Raw genomic sequence first — 24,387 nt, 5'->3', positions numbered from 1 at the left:
AGGGCTCACAAGTGACCCCGTCGCACGTGAAGGGGTCACAAGTGACCCCGTCGCACGTGAAGGGCTCACAAGTGACCCCGTCGCACGTGAAGGGCTCACAAGTGACCCCGTCGCACGTGAAGGGCTCACAAGTGACCCCGTCGCACGTGAAGGGCTCACAAGTGACCCCGTCGCACGTGAAGGGCTCACAAGTGACCCCGTCGCACGTGAAGGGCTCACAAGTGACCCCGTCGCACGTGAAGGGCTCACAAGTGACCCCGTCGCACGTGAAGGGCTCACAAGTGACCCCGTCGCACGTGAAGGGCTCACAAGTGACCCCGTCGCACGTGAAGGGCTCACAAGTGACCCCGTCGCACGTGAAGGGCTCACAAGTGACCCCGTCGCACGTGAAGGGCTCACAAGTGACCCCGTCGCACGTGAAGGGCTCACAAGTGACCCCGTCACACGTGAAGGGCTCACAAGTGACCCCGTGGCACGTGAAGGGCTCACAAGTGACCCCGTCGCACGTGAAGGGCTCACAAGTGACCCCGTGGCACGTGAAGGGCTCACAAGTGACCCCATCACACGTGAAGGGTGGTGCCGGTTGTGATTACTGGCGAAACGTCATACACACAGATTGTGAATGTCGTGGCTTTACTCTTCAACACACAACCCTGGTGGTGCTGGACCAGTGACGAATTTGCACGTCCCGCTTACGTTACAAACCCATGACGTGATAGACCTGTTGACGTGATGAACCCGTTGACGTGATAAACCTGTTGACGTGATAAACCTGTTGACGTGATAAACCTGTTGACGTGATAAACCTGTTGACGTCATAAACCTGTTGACGTGACAAACCTGTTGACGTGATAAACCTGTTGACGTGATAAACCTGTTGACGTCATAAACCTGTTGACGTGATAAACCTGTTGACGTGATAAACCTGTTGACGTCATAAACCTGTTGACGTGACAAACCTGTTGACGTGATAAACCTGTTGACGTCATAAACCTGTTGACGTGATAAACCTGTTGACGTGACAAACCTGTTGACGTGATAAACCTGTTGACGTGATAAACCTGTTGACGTGATAAACCTGTTGACGTGACAAACCTGTTGACGTGATAAACCTGTTGACGTGATAAACCTGTTGACGTGATAAACCTGTTGACGTGATAAACCTGTTGACGTGACAAACCTGTTGACGTCATAAACCTGTTGACGTCATAAACCTGGTGACGTGATAAACCTGTTGACGTGATAAACCTGTTGACGTGATAAACCTGTTGACGTGATAAACCTGTTGACGTCATAAACCTGTTGACGTGATAAACCTGTTGACGTGATAAACCATATCCTACCGGAGCATGTTTGTTGTTTACATGTTCACAAGTACGTGTGGTTAATATTACATGATTCCTTGCAAAGGGTTAACATCTGACCACCTATATTCTTGGTTCTTTCGGTAAAGTCACGTACAAGGGAAACAATAAAATAAAAATATAAGAATAAAAATATTATTTTATTGTTTCCCTTCTACGTGGTGACTTTAGCGAAAGAACCAAGAATATGAATCCCTGCAGTCACGAAAGCTTTAAATCAAAATTGGACCACCTGCTTTATTGACAGAAAGGGTTAAGACCTATTCTCATGAACCTCACGAGTTGGCTGCGTCGGGTGGTGGCAGGTTCAACGACACATTTACACTCACGCGACCTAACCCCAAAAATAAACCATGCACCATGTCGGACAAAGTTCGCGAAGCAACGGGACGTTGCGATGACAAAGACGCAGACAGAGATGACCACGCCGGTTGGGGGACGGGTGCTGTTAGCGAGCACCTATCAAGGGCGGCCCGGCGTGATGTGGCCTGCACGCCACGCCCACTCGGTCAGATGTTAGTCTCCGACCCCGAACGCTCGTGTTGAATGCACACCGCAGGGGGGCCTAGCGATTTAAGGCTGAGTTGACCTAGTGGGGGAGAGGGGGGGGGGGGAAGCTGAGTGACCGGTTCGGATACGGTGGTGTTGGCCAGAGCCGGAATTCAACTAAGGTGGCTGGCTTTGGTAGCCAACCAGTGCGCCACCGCTCCCCACGAACGTAAGCACACGGAGCAGCATCAGCAACCCCCACCACTATGTGGGTTACGATGCCTGTGCCAGGCTAGGTGCACTTTGAGGCTATCACGTGACGTGTGGAAGGCTCTCGCTGCTTTCAGGAGGTGACGGGACAGACCCAGCAGGTGCCCATGGGTTGACTGCTGTGCCAGGCTAGGTGCAGGAGGAGGTCACGGGACAGACCCAGCAGGTGCCATGGGTTGACTGCTGTGCCAGGCTAGGTGCAGGAGGAGGTCACGGGACAGACCCAGCAGGTGCCATGGGTAGACTGCTGTACCAGGCTAGGTGCAGGAGGAGGTCACGGGACAGACCCAGCAGGTGCCATGGGTTGACTGCTGTGCCAGGCTAGGTGCAGGAGGAGCTCACGGGACAGACCCTGCAGGTGCCATGGGTTGACTGCTGTGCTAGGCTAGGTGCAGGAGGAGGTCACGGGACAGGCCCAGCAGGTGCCATGGGTTGACTGCTGTGCCAGGCTAGGTGCAGGAGGAGGTCACGGGACAGACCCAGCAGGTGCCATGGGTAGACTGCTGTACCAGGCTAGGTGCAGGAGGAGGTCACGGGACAGACCCAGCAGGTGCCATGGGTTGACTGCTGTACCAGGCTAGGTGCAGGAGGAGGTCACGGGACAGACCCAGCAGGTACCATGGGTAGACTGCTGTGCCAGGCTAGGTGCAGGAGGAGGTCACGGGACAGACCCAGCAGGTTGCCATGGGTTGACTGCTGTGCCAGGCTAGGTGCAGGAGGAGGTCACGGGACAGACCCAGCAGGTGCCATGGGTTGACTGCTGTGAGTTTGTTCCCCAGCCCGCTGATGCCGGAGGGCAGCAGGAGCAGGAGGAGGCTTTGGAGACCGCGGCAGAAGCCTCGGCGAACGGAGCCACCGCCCACGAAGCCCGCAACGAGGGCCGGGACTCGTTGGGGGCTCCGCGTGGGGACCTTCTCGAGGTGCTGCCGTGTGGCCGGGCGGCGATAGCGGCGCTGGTGGGAGATGGCACGCGGAGTCTTTATCTGGTGGCGACACGGCGGGCGTGGGGGATGCTGGGAGGTGCCATCAGGGAGCGCTGGGGGAGGAGGGACCCACGGGCAAAGACAAAGGTCCCCCGTGTAGCCTCTGCAGACTTTTGGGGCAAGTGCCGTTAGCGAGCACCTCTGAAGGCTGGAACGGTACACGAGGGGGTGGGTGGCCAGCACCACGCCCGACCGCCTTTGTCTCCCTAGTGACAATGTTTACACACCGCACCAGGTACTCATTTGAGGCTGAGTCGACCTAGGGGAGGCCCGGGACCGGTGCAGATAATCGTCACTGGTGTTGGCCGTGAGCGGGAATCGAACCCGGGTCGCCAGGTTCATAGCGCAGCGCGCTAACCGCTACACCACCGCTTACACACACACACACTCTCTTACATACACACACTCTCTTACATACACACACTCTTTTACATACACACACTCTCTTACATACACACACTCTCTTACATACACACACACTCTCTTACACACACACACTCTCTTACACACACACACACTCTTACACACACACACACACTCTCTCTTACACACACACACACACACTCTTACATACACACACACTCTCTTACACACACACACACTCTTACACACACACACACACTCACTCTCTTACACACACACTCTCTTACACACACACACACACTCACTCTCTTACACACACACACACTCTCTTACACACACACACACACACTCTTACACACACTCACTCTCTTACACACACACTCTCTTACACACACACTCTCTTACACACACACACACTCACTCTCTTACACACACACACACACTCACTCTCTTACACACACACTCTCCTACACACACTCTTACACACACTCTTACACACACACACTCTCCTACACACACTCTTACACACACACTCTTACACACACACACTCTCTTACACACACACACACTCTCTTACACACACACACACTCTTACACACACACACACACTCACTCTCTTACACACACACTCTCTTACACACACACACACACTCACTCTCTTACACACACACACACACTCTCTTACACACACACACACTCTTACACACACTCACTCTCTTACACACACACTCTCTTACACACACACTCTCTTACACACACACACTCACTCTCTTACACACACACACACACTCACTCTCTTACACACACACACACACTCACTCTCTTACACACACACTCTCCTACACACACTCTTACACACACTCTTACACACACACACTCTCCTACACACACTCTTACACACACACTCTTACACACACACACTCTCTTACATACACACACTCTCTTACACACACACACTCTCTTACACACACACTCTCTTACACACACACACACACTCTCTTATATACACACACACACTCACTCTCACTCTCTTACACACAGTCTCACACACACACTCTCTTACACACGCACTCTTACACACGCACTCTCTTACACACGCACTCTCTTACACACGCACTCTCTTACACACGCACACACTCTCTTTCACACAAAGATAAAGATCCCCGTATAGCCTTAACAGACTGTAGGGGCAAGTGCTGTTAGCGAGCACCTATGAAGGCCGGAACGGTACACGAGGGGGTGGGTGGCCAGTACTACGCCCGACCGCCTTTGTCTCCCTAGTGGAAATGTTTACACACCGCACCAGGTACTCATTTGAGGCTGAGTCGACCTAGGGGAGGCCCGGGACCGGATCAGATAATCGTCACTGGTGTTGGCCGTGAGCGGGAATCGAACTCGGGTCGCCAGGTTCATAGCGCAGCGTAGCGCTAACCGCTACACTACCGCTTACACACACACACACTCTCTTACACACACACACTCTTACACACACACTCTTACACACACACACACACACTCTTACACACACTCCCTTACACACACACACTCTCTTACACACACTCTCTTACACACACTCTCTTACACACACACACGCATTATCTTACACACACACACACTCTTACACACACACACTCTTACACACACACACACTCTCTTATACACACACACAACAACAACAACCGCCATTCGCCACTAAGTGGCGGTGACGTCACCACGACGCTTGTGCCAGGCTATGTGCACCCTGAGGCCACGTGAAGTGTCGAACGCCCGCTGGCAGGAGGTCACGGGGCAGACCCAGGTGCCACGGGTCGACTGACTGAGATGACTGGCTGATGCACCACCTGTGCCCCCTACTGTGCCAACCTGCTGTGCTTTAGCCACCCGGCGCTCCGCTCGTTGTTGTGAGCGTCGCTCCTCCGCCCTCCGTTGTTGTTGGAGGGCGACTGCCTCCAACTGCCCAGTAGCATCCTTCACGAGCCTCCTCCACAGAGGCCGATCTTGACACCGCTGGTACCAGTCATCGGCAAGTCCACTCAGCTCCACGTCCTCCTGTACCACATCACTCCATCTCCTCTCTAGCCCGTGCCGCGCCCGCTCAGCCCCCTCAATCCGGCCAAACAAAAGCTGTTTCGGCATGCGGTGGCTGGGCATGCGGGCTACATGACCCAGCCATCGCAGCCTTGCCTGCCGGAGGAGCTCACCGATGGGACCCTGCCCAGATCTTTCAAGGATTTGTGAGCTCCTCACACAATCCAGTCTGGTTAAACCCAGGATGGATCGTAGGCAGGCCAGCCCAAATGTTATACACACACACACACTCTTACACACACACTCTCTTACACACACTCTCTCTTACACACACACACTCTCTTACACACACACACTCTCTTACACACACACTCTTATACACACACACTCTTACACACACACGCGCATTATCGTACACACACACTCACACTCTTACACACACACTCACTCTCTTACACACACACTCTCTTACACATACACACTCTCTTACACACACACACTCTTACACACACACTCTTACACACACACTCTTACACACACACACGCACTCTCTTACACACACACACACTCTCTTACACACACACGCATTATCTTACACACGCACTCACACTTAAGAGTCTCCCACTGACACGCGCGCTCACACACCCCACGCGCGCGCGCGCACTTTATCAGTGGCAGCACGCGAGTCAATTAGGCGTCGTGCCTCTGGATAGGAGACAGGGGGCCTGCCACTCGGTGGGCAAACCCTAAAATAATGAAATAAACCCCCTCCACTTGTGATGCACCACGCCACTGGGCAGCAGCAGCAGCTGCCTGGCTTCCGTCGACTGTCAAGTCGAAATGTTGTCTCTATCTCCACATGGTATCTCTCTACAACAGCGGTACCCACCCAGCCACCCACCCACTCGTCCACTCGCCCACCCACTCACTCACACACTCCTTTATTGACTCATTCATTCACTCACCCAGCCACCCACCCACTCGTGCACTCGCCCAACCATTCACTCATTCATTCACTCACTCACCCACTCACCCACCTACTCACTCACTCACTCACCCACCCACTCACCCACCCACTCACCCACCGACCCACTCGCCCACCCACTCGCCCACCAACTCACTCACACACTCCTTCATTGACTCATTCATTCACTCACCCAGCCACCCACCCACTAGTGCACTCGCCCACCCATTCACTCATTCACTCACTCATCTACTCACCCACCCACTCACTCACTTACCCACCCACTCACCCACCCACTCACCCACTCACTCACCCACCCACTCGCTCACCCACTCGCCCACCCACTCACTCACCCACCCACTCGCCCACCCACTCACCCACCCACTCACTCACTCATCCACTCACCCACCCACTCGCCCACCCACTCACTCACCCACCCACTCACTCACCCACTCACCCACACACTACACTATACACTACACTATAATAGTAAATGTTGTTGTGGGTTTACTCTCCAACACACAGCCCGTTGAGGTGCTGAACTAGTAACGACTTGGCGCGTCTCGTTCACGTGACAACCCCTTACTGACTGGCTGCTGTCGGGTGGTGGCGGGGTTTAACGACACAACATTCACACTCACTCGACCTAACCCACACAAGCTGCCCCTCCATCCCTCCGTCATCGCCGTGTGCGCACGTCACGTCTCAGGACGGAACATCGCCCTGCAAGCCTGCTCTGGACGCGTTTGCTTCAAGAAAGCAAAATCATTGAAACAAAAACCCTCCCCCAAACAAAAAAACCGAAATGATGAACGAAGCCGAGTGCCGACTACACCGAGCATCTGCATCATCATCGTCATCTTCTTTCCTCTGACCGTCAACACATTGAGAGCGAGAGAGAGACTCTGCGTGCAGACTCTGCGTGGCTCGTCGTTTGGTACTTGCGGGGAGCGGTGGTGCAGCGGTGAGCGCGCTGCGCTAGGCACCCCGCCCTGCCTGGACCCGAGTTCGACTCCCGCTCACGACCAACGCCGCTGACGATTGTCCGAACCGATCCTGGGCATGCCCCCCCCCTCCCCTCCTAGGTCGACTCAGCCGCAAACGAGCACCTGGCACGATGTGCCGTGCCGGCCTTCATAGGTGCTGCTCGCTAACAGCACTTGCCCCGACGGCCTGTTGAGACTACACGGGGCAGCTTTGTCTTTGTGTGCTCATGGGGTGCCGGCAAAGCGGAGTCGCCGCCTTCTGGAGTCTCGGCGCCGCTCCGCGCTCCCTCCGCTGCTGGTTCGTCTCAAACGACACGCGGAGCGCGGTGACCGCGCACGCTCGCTAGCTCGCTCTCCTGTCTGTGTGTGTACGTGTGTGTGTGTACGTGTGTGTGTACGTGTGTGTGTACGTGTGTGTGTACGTGTGTGTACGTGTGTGTGTGTACGTGTGTGTGTGTACGTGTGTGTGTGTACGTGTGTGTGTGTACGTGTGTGTGTACGTGTGTGTGTGTACGTGTGGGACCACCACAGTGGCTAAACGCGGGCTCTGGATGGGTGCGAGGGGCTGGTAACCCCTCCACCTTCAATAAATTACCACTAAACCACGAATTAAATATGTAACTAATAAGCTTGTGCCGGAGGCCCCGGGGGGACAGGCGTCTATGACGTCTCCTGGCCACACCCCAATTGGCGGAGCCAGGAGATTGAATCTCTACCCTCGGGGCTCCTCCAGAAACAACGAAAAGCCACTGCGGATGGCCACGTGGAATGTTCGAACGCTCACTGCGGAGGAGAGGCTGCCACTGCTCTGTCGGGAGCTGGACCGGTACCGCCTGGATCTCTGTGGCATTCAGGAGGTCCGGTGGACCGGTTCTGGCTCCTGCCACCATGAGGGGTGGACAGTCCTCTACTCGGGGCAGCAGACTGCCAAACAACAGGGTGTGGGTCTTCATTTGAACAAAAGAATGAAGGGGGCGTGGGAGCGTGGCGGTGAGGTGTGGGAAGCTGTAAGCCCCAGGCTACTTTGGGCTCGCCTTCCCATCAACTGGAGGCGAGGAGTGGTGGTCGTGGTTACGTATGCCCCCACAGAAGACGAACATCCGTGGAGGGATGCAGGCAAAGCCAATGAGTCAGATGCCTTCATGTGACCTCCTTTCACAAGTGCTGGCTAAAGTGGCCCCTCGGGATAGAGTCATCATCAATGCCCGAGTTGGTCATGATGCTGGCACCTGGTCTGGAGTGATTGGAGGGCATGGGCCAGATCAGCTCAATAACAACGGTAGGAGGCTGCTAGATTTTTGTGCAGCCCATGGGAATGTAATTACCAACACGCTGTTCCGGCATCGGCGCATCCACACAACATCATGGATGCATGCCGGGTCCAAGCAAGAACATCTGCTGGACTACATAGTGACGGACCAGTGGATGCGAGCCCATGTCCTTGACACCAGCACCTACCGTGGAGCTGATCTGCCCTCTGACCATCGACTAGTCATCTGTAAGATGCGCCTGCCATTCTTCCACTCTGGTGGTGGATGTACACCCAGGACCCCATTCCAACCTAAAGTGGCCTGGTCTCAGTTATCTGATGAAAGTTGCAAGCGAGAATTTCATCATCGCTTGCGGCTGGGGTTGGCATCGTCCCCGACTCCTCCTGATGTCGAGGGAAAATGGGCGAGGTTTAGGACTGTGACTAATGCAGCTGCAATGGCTGCTTTGGGTATGCGGTCCAGACCTCCCCAGAGACCCTGGCTGACAGAGGAGGTGTTCAGGATGGTTGAGAAAAAGCGACAGGCCCACTGTCATCGACTACAGAATCCCACGTCAGAGAATGAGGAGGCTTACCGCAGCCTTCGCTCGGAGGTTCGGAGCCGTGAGGCGCTGCAAGGATGGGTGGTGGTCGCGGGTTGCTGAGGAGATGGAGTCTGCCTCAGTGGCCCGTGATCACAAATCTATATTTAACTCCATCAAAAAAGTAACCTGCAGCGCCACACCTATTACCATCATTATGGGAAAAAACGGTGATCCAATCTCCGACCCCCAGGAACAGGTTTGCAGATTTGCTGAGCATTTCTGTGAGGTCCTGGGGGAGGGAAAATCCCTCAGCCAGGAAAACATCGTGGCACAAAGTGAGGATGACCCTGCTGAGGCTGCGGTGCCTCAAATATTGGAAGACGTCACCCCCTGTGAGTGGCTGGCTGAAGTACCATCTGTTGAGGAAGTACTGAAGGCGATCCGGAGTCTGAGACCAGGAAAGGCAGCGAGCAGAGATGACCTCCCAAGCGAAATGCTGAGGGAGGATGGCGTTTGTGTTGCAGACTGCCCTATATGACATCATAACAACAGTCTGGACCACTGGACGGGTTCCGCAGGATTGGAATGATGCCCTGGTGGTGTCCCTCTTTAAGAAGGGGGACCGCACAGACTGTGACAACTACAGGGGCATCTCACTCCTCAGTGTGCCGGGAAAGGTCCTGGCAAGGATTATTCAACATCGCCTTGCCAGGCACGCTGAGGAGAGGCTTGCGGAGCCCCAATGCGGTTTCAGGAAAGGGCGGTCCTGCACAGATGCCATATTTTCTGTCCGTCTGCTACAGCAAAGGTGTAGGGAATCCCAACAAGACCTACATCTCTGCTTTATTGACCTGGTCAAGGCCTATGATACCATCAGTAGGCCTGGGCTCTGGGTTGTTCTTCGTGCTTTTGGAGTACCTGACCCTCTGCTCACGTGTTGATGTCACTTTGTGTTGGTGTCACTGTGTTCATGTCACTTTGTGTTCGTGTCACTTTGTGTTGATGTCACTTTGTGTTGGTGTCACTTTGTGTTGGTGTCACTTTGTGTTGGTGTCACTTTGTGTTGGTGTCACTTTGTGTTGGTGTCACTTTGTGTTCGTGTCACTTTGTGTTGGTGTCACTTTGTGTTGGTGTCACTTTGTGTTCGTGTCACTTTGTGTTGGTGTCACTTTGTGTTCATGTCACTGTGTGACGATGTCACTTTGTGTTGATGTCACTTTGTGTTGGTGACATTTTGTGTTGGTGACATTTTGTGTTGGTGTCACTTTGTGTTGGTGTCACTTTGTGTTGGTGTCACTTTGTGTTGATGTCACTTTGTGTTGGTGTCACTTTGTGTTGATGTCACTTTGTGTTGGTGTCACTTTGTGTTGGTGTCACTTTGTGTTCGTGTCACTTTGTGTTCGTGTCACTTTGTGTTCGTGTCACTTTGTGTTCGTGTCACTTTGTGTTCGTGTCACTTTGTGTTCGTGTCACTTTGTGTTCGTGTCACTTTGTGTTCGTGTCACTTTGTGTTCGTGTCACTTTGTGTTCGTGTCACTTTGTGTTCGTGTCACTTTGTGTTCGTGTCACTTTGTGTTCGTGTCACTTTGTGTTCGTGTCACTTTGTGTTCGTGTCACATTGTGTTGGTGTCACTTTGTGTTGGTGTCACTTAATGTTGATGTCACTTTGTGTTGGTGTCACTTTGTACTCACGCAGTGCGGGGCTCTCACCGAGGCTCTGCTGCCGACTCTGCCTCTGCTGTAGCCTCATCTGCAGAACTGGAGGGCGAAAGTGTGGGGAAGGGGATTGGGGCGGACGCACACACACGTGACCACAAAGACAAAGATCCCCCATATAGCCTTAACAGACTGTAGGGGCAAGTGCTGTTAGCGAGCACCTATGAAGGCCGGTAACGGTGCACGAGGGGGTGGGTGGCCAGCACCACGCCCGACCGCCTTTGTCTCCCTAGTGGCGATGTTTACACACCGCACCAGGTACTCATTTGAGGCTGAGTCGACCTAGGGGAGGCCCGGGACCGGTTCAGATAATCGTCACTGGTGTTGGCCGTGAGCGGGAATCGAACCCGGGTCGCCAGGTTTGTAGCGCAGCGCGCTAACCGCTACACTACCGCTCCCCACACGTGACCACACACACGTGGACACACACACACGTGGACACACACACACGTGGACACACACACACGTGGACACACACACGTGACCACACACACGTGGACACACACACACGTGACCACACACACGTGGACACACACACACACGTGGACACACACACACGTGACCACACACACACGCACGTGCACACACACACGTGACCACATACACGTGCACACACACACACGTGCACACACACACACACACGTGACCACAAACACACACGCACGTGCACACACACACACACGCACGTGCACACACACGCACACGCAAGCGCATGGGAGAGAGAGAGAGAGAGGGGGAGTGCTTACCGCCACACACGTAACGCGCGGACGGGCGTCGTGACGGCATGGAAAGTGTTTGTTTGAAGAAAAAAACCCGATTTATTTTCCCCTTCTGGTAAATATTATTACGAGCCCCGGGTCACCGCCGCCGCCTCGTCGTCGTGATGACGATGATCTCTGGAGAGCGCATCGTTACCTGCGCGCTTTCCCTGAACGACGATCAAGCGAGAGCGCTCCGTCTTGCCGACAGGTCCAGTGAGAAACAAGAAGACTCAGAAACGCCACCCACCCACCCACCAGGCAGCCACAGTAGAGAGCCGCTCACTGCCCATCGCGCCATACGCAGCCACACGTGCTCAGAGGAAGTGCCTGAGAGGGTGGTGGTGGCGGTGATGATGATGAGGGTGATGATGATGATGAGAGGGTGGTGATGATGAGAGGGTGGTGGTGATGATGAGAGGGTAATGAGAGGGTGGTGATGATGAGAGGGTGATGATGATGATGAGGGTGGTGATGATGATGAGAGGGTGATGATGATGAGAGGGTGGTGGTGATGATGATGAGAGGGTGGTGATGATGAGAGGGTGGTGATGATGAGAGGGTGATGATGATGATGAGGGTGGTGATGATGATGATGAGAGGGTGGTGATGATGAGAGGGTGGTGGTGATGATGATGAGAGGGTGGTGATGATGAGAGGGTGATGATGATGATGAGGGTGGTGATGATGATGATGAGAGGGTGGTGATGATGAGAGGGTGGTGGTGATGATGATGAGGGTGGTGATGATGAGAGGGTGGTGATGATGATGAGAGGGTGGTGATGATAAGGTGGTGATGATGAGAGGGTCGTGGTGATGATGATGAGAGGGTGGTGGTGATGATGATTATGAGGGTGGTGATGATGAGAGGGTGGTGGTGATGATGATGATGATGATGAGAGGGTTGTGATGATAAGGTGGTGATGATGATGAGAGGGTGGTGATGATGATGATGATGAGAGGGTGGCGGTGATGATGAGAGGGTAGTGGTGATGATGATGAGAGGGTGGTGATGATGAGAGGGTGGTGATGATGAGAGGGTGGTGATGATGATGAGAGGGTGGTGATGATGATGAGAGGGTGGTGATGATGATGAGAGGGTGGTGATGATGATGAGAGTGTGGTGATGATGATAAGATGGTGATGATGAGAGGGTGGTGATGATGAGAGGGTGGTGGTGATGATGATGAGAGGGTGGTGATGATGATAAGATGGTGATGATGATAAGGTGGTGATGATGATAGGGTGGTGATGATAATGATGAGAGGGTGGTGATGATGAGATATTATTATTATTGGCCGTTACTCAAACCTGGGTATATGATGACTCACCGGACATAATTAAGCGTGAGGCTGCACCTGCTGCTTCTGCTGCTGCTTGTGGAAATAACAAACGGCATGCCAGGGTGGGGGGAGGGGGCTTACGGTCGCCGCCATCTATCGAACGCCGTCTTCACCGCGGCCGGAATTCTGGTCGGAGTTTTCCGATCAGCTAGACCGTGTGGGGGTCACTGAGCTCTCGCTGCATCATCTGCCGTGACCTGAACTGTCCAAGACCGACCGGTTCTTGTGGTAAAAATCTACGGCGAACTCGCCGAGATCATCGACAGTCGCGGTTTAACCCAGCAAATGTCAGAGGCGAGATCATTAACAGTGGTGGTTTAACCCAGCAAATGTCAGCAGTGAGATTATCAACAGTCGCGGTTTAACCCAGCAAATGTCAGAGGCGAGATTATCGACACTCGTGGTTTAACCCAGCAAATGTCAGAGGCGAGATTATCAACAGTGGTGGTTTAACCCAGCAAATGTCAGAGGCGAGATTATCGGCAGTCGTGGTTTAACCCAGCAAATGTGAGAGGTGAGATTATCGACGGTCGTGGTTTAACCCAGCAAATATCAGAGGCGAGATTATCGACAGTTGTGGTTTAACCCAGCAAATGTCAGAGGCGAGATTATCGACAGTCGCGGTTTAACCCAGCAAATGCCAGAGGCGAGATTATCGACAGTTGTGGTTTAACCCAGCAAATGTCAGAGGCGAGATTATCGACAGTTGTGGTTTAACCCAGCAAATGTCAGAGGCGAGATCATCAACCGTCGTGGTTTAACCCAGCAAATGCCAGAGGCGAGATTATCGACAGTTGTGGTTTAACCCAGCAAATATCAGAGGCGAGATTATCGACGGTCGTGGTTTAACCCAGCAAATGTGAGAGGAGAGATTATCGACGGTCGTGGTTTAACCCAGCAAATGTGAGAGGAGAGATTATCGACGGTCGTGGTTTAACCCAGCAAATGTGAGAGGAGAGATTATCGACGGTCGTGGTTTAACCCAGCAAATGTGAGAGGCGAGATCATCAACAGTGGTGGTTTAACCCAGCAAATGTGAGAGGCGAGATCATCAACAGTGGTGGTTTAACCCAGCAAATGTCAGAGGCGAGATCATCAACAGTGGTGGTTTAACCCAGCAAATGTCAGAGGTGAGATTATCGACAGTCACGGTTAAACCCAGCAAATGTCAGAGGCGAGATTATCGACGGTCGCGGTTTAACCCAGCAAATGTCAGAGGCGAGATTATCAACAGTCGTGGTTTAACCCAGCAAATGTGAGAGGCGAGATTATCGACGGTCGTGGTTTAACCCAGCAAATGTCAGAGGAGAGATTTTCAACAATCGTGGTTGAACCCAGCAAATGTCAGAGGCGAGATTATCAACAGTGGTGGTTTAACCCAGCAAATGTCAGAGGCGAGATTATCAACAGTCACGGTTTAACCCAGCAAATGTCAGAGGCGAGATCATCAACAGTGGTGGTTTAACCCAGCAAATATCAGAGGCGAGATTATCAACAGTGGTGGTTTAACCCAGCAAATGTCAGAGGCGAGATTATCAACACTCGTGGTTTAACCCAGCAAATGTCAGAGGCGAGATTATCAACAGTCGTGGTTTAACCCAGCAAATGTCAGAGGTGAGATTATCGACAGTCGCGGTTTAAACCAGCAAATGTCAGCGGCACAAACATGTGGCTCGGAAAGTAAACCGGATCACGTCTTCACGTCCGCCGCTGCCGTATTTGTGACTGACATTATCGACCACGTGGGGGTACTTCCGATCACAGTCCCGTGGCGTGCAAAGTGGCATTACCGATTATTCGCCCACCCGTCACAACAAAATCACTCAGGGACTCGGAACGACTGGACCATGATGCTCTCCGCGAGAAGATCCGGTCATCGTCAGCATCCCTAAATCTTGCATCGACGATTGATTCATTTGCAGCTCAATTTAGAACATTACATCGCTGCTGTTCTTGATGAACTTGTGCCCATTCAAACGAGCGCACACAACAACAAAAAAACCGGCAAAGTGGCACAGCGAGTGGCTGTCACCGGAGGCGATCGCTGCGAAGTGGATGCCGAGGAGGCTGGGAGCGTCTTTGGAAGAAAACTGGTCTCGAGACTGTCCGACTACTTGCGTACAGAGCCGCCTGCAAATATGCCCACCGACTCATTGTTGAGTAATAATAATGATCATTGTTGAGTGTCGTAGATCGTTCCGTGCGCTGCGCGTCAGTGAGTCGGCTCGCGACCCCTCGTGCTCGTGAAGGGTCCTGGCTGCACTCCGGCCACCCATCAACTGGTCAACCCGGTCCGTGCACTGCACTTGCGACGTTCCTCACCAATAAAATAGTTACGCTCGAGACGTCAGTTGCTAACTTGAAGGCAACGGCATTCTCCCGGTCTGCCGTCTGTGTTTGATCAAACCTGGAACCAATGCAGAACTCCGAGACCCTGTCGCCAAGGTCGGTGGCCGAGTTGTCGCCGTTCATTGCACGGCCATGCGGCAATTCTCAAATCACGCTCGGATGGGGCTTGCGCCACCGGCAGAATCTTTCGTTCGGCGAGGGGCGGTTTCCCAGACCGGTTCCAAACGGCGCAGGTTATACCGCTCCTGAAAAAAGTTGGCTTGAGCCACAATGAACCCCGCAAACTATCGGCCCGATCTAAAACCTGAGTACGATTTCAGAGGTCCCAGAGCGCCCGTCTGGCTTAAGCGGTCGCTACTTCCCCATGTCGCTGCTGTAGGCTGATTCAAGCCGTTGCAGTCGGCGTACCGGAAGTTCCACAGCACTGAGATGGCTCTGCTAAAGATCACTGATGACGTCTACCAGATCACGGATGACCTCTACAAGATCACCGATGACCTCTGAAAGATCACCAACGACCTTGACAAGATCACTGATGACCCCTACAAGATCACTGATGACCTCTACAAGATCACAGATGACCTCTGAAAGATCACCAATCACCTTGACAAGATCACTGATGACCTCTACAAGATCACGGATGACCTCTGCAAGATCACCGATGACCTCTGAAAGATCACCAATGACCTTGACAAGATCACTGATGACCCCTACAAGATCACAGGTGACCTCTACAAGATCACGGAGGGCCTCTACAAGATCACTGATGACCCACAGGTGGCCGGCCCGCCACAGCGTTGGTTGGCCTCGATCTCTCAGCCGCCTTCAACACCGTCCATCGACCATGAGCTGCTCATCGGGTGGCCAAGCTAAAGGTTCGGTGTATCGGCAATGGCACTGGCGTGGATAGAGTTGTACCTGTTCGTCAAGCTGGGGGTGGCGAACAGTTGTTCGCTCATGCCGTGCCGAGTGGGCGTACCACAGGGTGGGGGGGGGGGGGGGGTCCATCCCCGGGCCCTCCTATTATCAACGTACGTCTCTGTCCGTGCTGACGATGCACAATTGCACGCTGCGGCGACGTCAAAGTGAGGCGCGGAGAGCCCTCGGTGGCCTCGAAGACTGCACGCGGGCGGCGCTTGGTGCGGTTTTTGCACGAAACGAAATGGCGGCTTAATCCAGACAACTCGTGGGGCTCTGCTGGTTGGCACTCGGGCAAAAACAAACAAAAAGAATCGTGGGAGGACCAGGCGTGGTGGTCGCAGACTCCAGGATCCAGTTGTCTACTCGCGTCTAAAGAGCCCCGGAGCCAAACTCCACCAGAATGTCGTTCGATCGCCACGTGCGAAATATAGCGAGGGCCTGCAAGGGCTCTACTACGCGCTCGACCGCTATTGAGTCGCCACGTAGCCCGACACGGCGGCGTGCAGCGTCGTATCGACAAGGCTCGGTCATTGCAACTCGCCGCTCTACGGGACGTCTGGTAAGAACGTGAACAAGCTGCAGCGCGTACACAACTCTCTCCTGGCACGTGTCGTGACGGGTACTCCAAGATCTGACCGTGCCTGTCCGGTGCTGGCCGAGCTGCGTCGGCTTACGGTCGCCGAACGAATACATTATAAAGTCGCACTCGTTACACACAGAGTGCTTGCCAACAAATGAACCACAATGCCCTGCTGCTGATCTCGTTAATGAGCACAAACCGTCATCACGCAAACTCCGATCATCATCGCAGCAGCAGCGGCGGCTGACCGTCATCGCATCGTGCTGCGCTTTCAGAAGCGCTTCTGCGGCCGTCTGGAACGCTCTTCCCTTCCGATATTAGGAAGCCACTGAAGCTGTGCACTTTTAAATCATCATCGTCGTCGTCTAGATTGACAAACGCATTTCTTGAGGGCTGCGTGTTGTGATTAGGTTGTTGTCATTCCCCTACACCACCGATTAGCACGCTTGGCTACGTGCGGTGCACAAGACGTTTAACATCGTACAGAGGGTGGTGGTGATGATGATGATGAGAGGGTGGTGATGATGATGATGAGAGGGTGGTGATGATGATGATGATGAGAGGGTGGTGATGATGATGATGAGAGGGTGGTGATGATGATGATGATGATGAGAGGGTGGTGATGATGATGATGAGAGGGTGGTGATGATGATGATGAGAGGGTGGTGATGATGATGATGAGAGGGTGGTGATGATGATGATGATGAGAGGGTGGTGATGATGATGATAGGGTGGTGGTGGTGATGATGATGAGAGGGTGATGATGAATTGAAGGTGGTGATGATGATGATGAGAGGGTGATGATGATGATGATGAGAGGGTGATGATGAATTGAAGGTGGTGATGATGAAAGGGTGGCGGTGATAATGATAATGAGAGGGTGATGATGAATTGAGGGTGGTGGTGAGAGGGTGGTGGTGATGTTGAGAGGGTGATGACGATGTTGTTGATGATGGTGATGTTGATGATGTCGACGACGATGTTGATGATGATATTGATGATCTTAACTGTGTTGATGATGTTGATGGTGTTGATAAGGATATTGATTGATGATGTTGATGATGATGTTGATGATCTTGACAGTGTTGATTATTTTTATGGTGCTGATGATGACGTTGATGACGCTGATTAGGTTGATGACGACGATGACGATGGTGATGATGGTGATGATATTAAAACAGCCGTAAATATCACCGCTACCCCAATTGCTCCGCTCTGCACCCCCAAGATCGCGGCTCTGTTTACAATCAGCTCCTATGAAGAGCACCTTGGGATTTATGAGCGGGTCACTATTCCCTGTACACACAGAGCCGCCTCTGTTTACGCGTTCTTTATATATGGGTTCCTGTGTGTGTGTGTGCACGTGTGTGTATGTGTGTGTGTATGTGTGTATGTGTGTGCGCGTGTGTGTGTGTGTGCGCGTGTGTGTGTCTGTGCGCGCGCGCGTGTGTGTGCGCGTGTGTGTGTATGTGTGTGTCGGTGTGTGTGTATGTATGTGTGTGCGGGTGTGTGTCTGTGCGCGCGCGCGCGCGTGTGTGCGCGTGTGTGTGTCGGTGCGTGTATGTGTGCGTGTGAGTACTTGGTGCGATGTGTAGTAAACATCGTCACTGGGGGGAGACAAAGGCGGCCGGGCGTGGTGTTGGCCACCCACCCCCCTCGTGTGCCATGTCGGCCTTCACAGGTGCTACTCGCTAACAGCACTTGCCCTAACGGTCTGTTAAGGCTACACGGGGGATCTTTGTCTTTGTACACAGCAGACAAAGATCCCCCGTATAGCCTCAAACAGGCGGTTGGGCCAAGTGCTGTAAGCGCGGAGCAGCAGCGCCTGTGATGTCCCATCATAGCCAAGCTGCCTTTGTCTCCCCTAGCGGCGATGTTTACTGCACACCGTCACCAGGTACACATTTGAGGCTGAGTCGACCTAGTGGGAAGGCCCAGGACCGGTTCAGACAAACGTCACTGGCGGTGTTGGTGGTGGTGGCCGTGAGCAGGGAATTGAACTGGGTCCTGTGCCGGACAACTGTGATGAAAAAGAGCTTTACAGGTTTTCGGATTCTTCCGCTACAAATATTCAGATTCATGATCCTGACTGCCGCTCCACGCACATCATGACGCCAACGCCTCGCCGGGCGCCCCTCAGTGACGGAGACGTCACCACGGCGCCCGTGCCAGGCTAGGTGCACTTTGTGGCTGTCACGTGGAAGTGTCGTAGGCTCGCTGCTTGCAGGAGGAGGTCGGGGGACAGACCCAGCGGGTGCCATGGGTCGACCGACCGAGACGACCACCGGCAGATGCATCGGCTGTGCCAACTCTATTGTAACATTATGAGTATTATTATTATTGTGTTGTACGCACGCACACACGGATGAGGTCACGGACACTAATTGCCCACTGGTGGCCACGATCATTAATCAAAGGAGGGTGATTCACCACAGCTGGGAGTTGAACCCAGGGCGCCGGGTCGGCGTGTGAGTGACAGGGGGAGTCCGTGGTCTATGCTCGCTGCATCACGACACCGCTCCCTTTATAACCCCATTACACATCCACTCTCTCTCCCTCTCTCCCTCTCTCCACTCTCTCTCCACTCTCCCTCTCTCCACTCTCTACTCTCTCCCTCTCTCTACTCTCTCCCTCTCCCTCTCTCCCTCTCTCCACTCTCTCTCCACTCTCCCTCTCTCCACTCTCTCCCTCTCTCTACTCTCTACTCTCTCCCTCTCTCCACTCTCTCTACACTCTCCACTCTATCCACTCTCTCCACTCTCCCACTCTCCCTCTCTCCCTCTCTCCACTCTCTCTCCACTCTCCCTCTCTCCACTATCTCTCCACTCTCCCTCTCTCCACTCTCCCTCTCTCCACTCTCTCTACTCTCTCCCTCTCTCCACTCTCTCTCCACTCTCCCTCTCTCCACTCTCCCTCTCTCCACTCTCTACTCTCTCCCTCTCTCTACTCTCTCCCTCTCCCTCTCTCCACTCTCTCCACTCTCTCTCCACTCTCCCTCTCTCCACTCTCTCCCTCTCTCTACTCTCTACTCTCTCCCTCTCTCCACTCTCTCTACACTCTCCACTCTATCCACTCTCTCCACTCTCCACTCTCTCCCTCTCTCCACTCTCTCTCCACTCTCCCTCTCTCCACTCTCTCCCTCTCTCTACTCTCTACTCTCTCCCTCTCTCCACTCTCTCTACACTCTCCACTCTATCCACTCTCTCCACTCTCCACTCTCTCCCTCTCTCCACTCTCTCTCCACTCTCCCTCTCTCCACTATCTCTCCACTCTCCCTCTCTCTACACTCTCTCTCCACTCTCCCTCCACTCTCTCTCCCTCTCTCTACTCTCTCTCCACTCTCTCCACTCTCCATCTCTCCACTCTCCCTCCACTCTCTCTCCACTCTCTCCCTCTCCACTCACATAAAGACAAAGATCCCCCGTATAGCCTGGCACAGACTGTTGGGGCAAGTGCTGTTAGCGAGTCGTGCCTAGGAAGGCCGGCACGGCACACGAGGGGGTGGGTGGCCAGCATCACGCCCGACCGCCTTTGTCTCCCCTAGTGGCGATGTTTACTGCACATCCTCACAAACAGCCACAGCCACCGTTCGTCACTGATGGGTGGTGACGGCACCACTGCGCTTGTGCCAGGCTAGGTGCACTTTGAGGCCACGTGAAGTGTCGAAGGCTCGCTGCTGTAAGGTCATGGGACAGACCCAGCAGGTGCCATGGGTTGGCTGACTGAGATGACTGGCAGATGCGACACCAGCTGTACCCCCTACTGTGTCAACTCGCTGTGTTTTATCCACCCTGCACTCCGCTCGTTGTTGTGAGCGACTGCCTCCAAGTGTCCAGCAGCAGCGTCCTTCACGAGCCTCCTCCTCCACAGAGGCCGATCTTGACAGCGCTGGTAGCTCTCATGGGCAAGTCCACTCAGCCCCACGTCCTCTCAAACCACATGAACTCCCTCTCCATCTCTTATCTAGCCCGTCCCGTGCCCGTTTAGCCCCTCTATCTGTGGCTGAACAGAAGCTGCTTCGGCATGCGGTGGCTGGGCATGCGGTGGCTGGGCATGCGGTGGCTGGGCATGCGGTGGCTGGGCATGCGGGCTACATGACCCAGCCAACGCAGCCTCGCCTGCCGGAGGAGCTCACCGATGGGACTGTGTCCAGGTCTATCAGGGATCTGCGAGCTCCTCACACAATCCAGCCTGCAGGTTAAACCCAGGATGGGTCGCATACAGGGTCAGCCTGAATGTTTAAATCCGGCACTGACGTTCCATTTGAGGGGGTTCACGTTTCGCAAGCGTAGAGCAGGGAGGGAATGACCGTGGCCGAGAAGACGCGAAGCTTAGTGCGGAGCGACAGACCAGGTAGCTTCCACACAGCAGCAGCGTTGCGCAGCCGATGATAAGATCATGCCGCTCGACTGATTCGGAGTGAGACCTCTGCTGTCATAGCGGAGCTGCTCATGAGCGCACTGCCCATGTATGGGAACACCTCCACTCTCTCCACAACTGCCCCATCACCCGTGGGGTGTTGTTGGGGGGGTGTGGAGCATTTGATGACATAAAATACTCAGGCAGGAGGTGCTGCGCTTCGGTGGGGCTAATGGGTAAGGCCCCACCGATGTACTGTACGTGTGGTGAACTTCTTTTGCGCCGTACGTAGCCAGCCGGAGGTAGCGGGGGCAGGACAGCAACACGAAACACAACAACAACAAGAAGCAGTTCTGAACGAGTTAGTTTGTCAATGTAGACGATGATGATGGTGATGATGATGTAAGAGTGCACAGCCTCCAGTGGCTGCCTAACACCGCAAGGGAAGAACGTTCCAGACGGCCGCTGAATCGCGTCTCCGCAAGCGCCGCGTGACGACGCCGCTGATGCGGTGACCGCCGCCTTGGCCCGACGGCTGAGCAGCCAAAAGCCGCCGCTGCTGCGGGCATGAGCGGAGTGTCACGTGGTGGTGGTGATGGTGGTGGTGGTGATGGTGGTGGTGGTGATGGTGGTGGTGATGGTGGTGGTGGTGATGGTGGTGGTGGTGATGGTGGTGATGGTGGTGGTGATGGTGGTGGTGATGGTGGTGATGGTGGTGGTGATGGTGGTGGTGATGGTGGTGGTGGTGATGGTGGTGGTGGTGGTAATAATGGTGGTGGTGGTGATGGTGGTGGTGATGGTGGTGGTGGTGATGGTGGTGATGGTGGTGATGGTGGTGGTGGTGATGGTGATGGTGGTGGTGATGGTGGTGATGGTGATGGTGGTGATGGTGGTGGTGGTGATGGTGGTGGTGATGGTGATGGTGGTGATGGTGGTGGTGGTGATGGTGGTGGTGATGGTGGTGGTGATGGTGGTGATGGTGATGGTGGTGGTGATGGTGGTGGTGATGGTGGTGGTGGTGATGGTGGTGGTGATGATGGTGGTGATGGTGGTGATGGTGATGGTGGTGGTGGTGATGGTGGTGGTGATGGTGGTGGTGATGGTGGTGGTGATGATGGTGGTGATGGTGGTGGTGATGATGGTGATGGTGGTGGTGATGGTGGTGGTGATGGTGGTGGTGGTGATGATGGTGGTGGTGGTGATGGTGGTGGTGATGGTGGTGGTGATGGTGGTGGTGGTGATGGTGGTGGTGATGGTGGTGATGGTGGTGGTGGTGGTGATGGTGGTGATTGTGATGATGGTGGTGATGGTGGTGATGGTGGTGATGGTGGTGGTGATGATGGTGGTGATAGTGGTGATGGTGGTGGTGATGGTGGTGGTGATGGTGGTGATGGTGGTGGTGGTGATGGTGGTGGTGATGGTGGTGGTGATGATGATGGTGGTGATGGTGGTGGTGATGATGGTGGTGGTGATGGTGGTGGTGGTGGTGATGGTGATGGTGGTGGTGATGGTGGTGGTGGTGATGGTGGTGGTGGTGATGATGGTGGTGGTGGTGATGGTGGTGGTGATGGTGGTGGTGATGGTGGTGATGGTGATGGTGGTGATGGTGGTGATGGTGGTAGTGGTGATGGTGGTGGTGGTGGTGATGGTGGTGGTGATGGTGGTGATGGTGATGGTGGTGATGGTGGTGGTGATGGTGATGGTGGTGATGGTGGTCATCATGGTTCATGCATCTGAGCGGCACGCGTCCGCGCCAGAGTCTGGAACGCCTCGTCAAGAGTGAGTCAGGAATGAATGAATCGAGTCATCAGGGGACGCGCCCCTTTAACACGAAGCCTTTCGCGACCAATATCATTCATAATAGAGGTGTTTGGGTTAGATCGCGTAAATATATAAATGTTGTGTTGTTAAACCCGCCACCACCCGACACAGCCAACTACTAAGGGTTGTCACGTAAACAGAACGTGGCAATTCTAGTTTACTACACTATACTAGTGTATAGTGTAGTGTATAGTGTAGTATACTAGTACAGCACTAGTGTATAGTGTAGTATACTAGTACAGCACGAGTGTATAGTGTAGTGTATAGTGTAGTATACTAGTACAGCACTAGTGTATAGTGTAGTGTATAGTGTAGTAGTGTATAGTGTAGTGTATAGTGTAGTGTATAGTGTAGTAAACTAGTACAGCACCACCGGTTGTGTGTTGGAGAGCCGAGCCATCACGTTAGCAATCTAAGTACGACGTTTCGCCCGTGATTTAAAACTAGCCCCATCAGGCGCACAGCAGCCAGACGTGTGGAGAAGTCCTCCTGTGTCGCTCCCACCGACGCACGACTCATTGAGAGGCCATCGCTCGCGGCCACGCCGAGATTCCCCTCCAGGACTCTCTCGGTGTCGCCCAAGGGAGACGTCCAGGAGCCAGAGCCGGATTCAGGCATTGTGGCCCCCACCCCCGGGCTACAGGCACTGTGAGCCCCCCCCCCGTAATAGGACTGTAGCCCTGAAGCCCCCCTGGGCTACAGCCCTGAAGCCCCCCTGCGCTGTAGCCCCTGAAGCCCCCCTGGGCTGTAGCCCTGAAGCCCCCCTGGGCTACAGCCCTGAAGCCCCCCTGGGCTGTAGCCCCTGAAGCCCCCCTGGGCTGTAGCCCCTGAAGCCCCCCTGGGCTGTAGCCCCTGAAGCCCCCCTGGGCTGTAGCCCCTGAAGCCCCCCTGGGCTGTAGCCCTGAAGCCCCCCTGGGCTGTAGCCCCTGAAGCCCCCCACGTCTTGACCCGGCCCTGCCAGGAGGCGTCGTTATCAGTCGGGGGATCCCCTGGGGGTGAGGTTACACGTGGTGGTGGTGATGGTGGTGGTGATGGTGGTGGAGACGGTGGTGGAGGTGGTCGTGGTGGTGGTGATGGTGGTGGAGACGGTGGTGGTGGTGGTGGTGGAGACGGTGGTGATGGTGGTGGTGATGGTGGAGACGGTGGTGGTGGTGGAGGTGGTGGTGGTGGAGACGGTGGCGATGGTGGTGGAGGTGGTGGTGGCGGTGGTGGCGGTGGTGGTGGTGGTGATGGAGACGGTGGTGGTGGAGGCGGTGGAGGCAGTGGCGGTGGTGGAGGCGGTGGTGGTGGTGGAGGCGG

At 54.3% G+C, this 24,387-nt stretch overlaps 1 protein-coding gene across 4 annotated transcripts in view; it reads right to left on the bottom strand.

The window, feature by feature from the left end:
- Positions 1-24,387, bottom strand: part of LOC116955222 (uncharacterized) — a 78,635-nt gene that overhangs the window by 18,740 nt on the left and 35,508 nt on the right. For 2 of the 4 annotated variants that reach the window (XM_076052815.1, XM_076052816.1), the window contains exon 2: positions 10,952-10,999. In XM_076052815.1, the coding sequence (XP_075908930.1) occupies positions 10,952-10,999 (48 nt within the window). Of the gene's footprint in view, positions 1-10,933; positions 11,000-24,387 lie in introns of all 4 variants that reach the window. The other 2 variants (XM_076052813.1, XM_032976240.2) reach the window with 1 other exon arrangement.

The sequence above is a fragment of the Petromyzon marinus genome, chromosome 58 (assembly GCF_048934315.1).
Source record: "Petromyzon marinus isolate PM22_M1 ecotype Great Lakes invasive population chromosome 58, UKy_Petmar_22M1.pri1.0, whole genome shotgun sequence".
In the NCBI taxonomy this organism is placed as follows: domain Eukaryota; kingdom Metazoa; phylum Chordata; class Hyperoartia; order Petromyzontiformes; family Petromyzontidae; genus Petromyzon; species Petromyzon marinus.
This window is presented reverse-complemented; position numbering and strand designations above follow the sequence as displayed.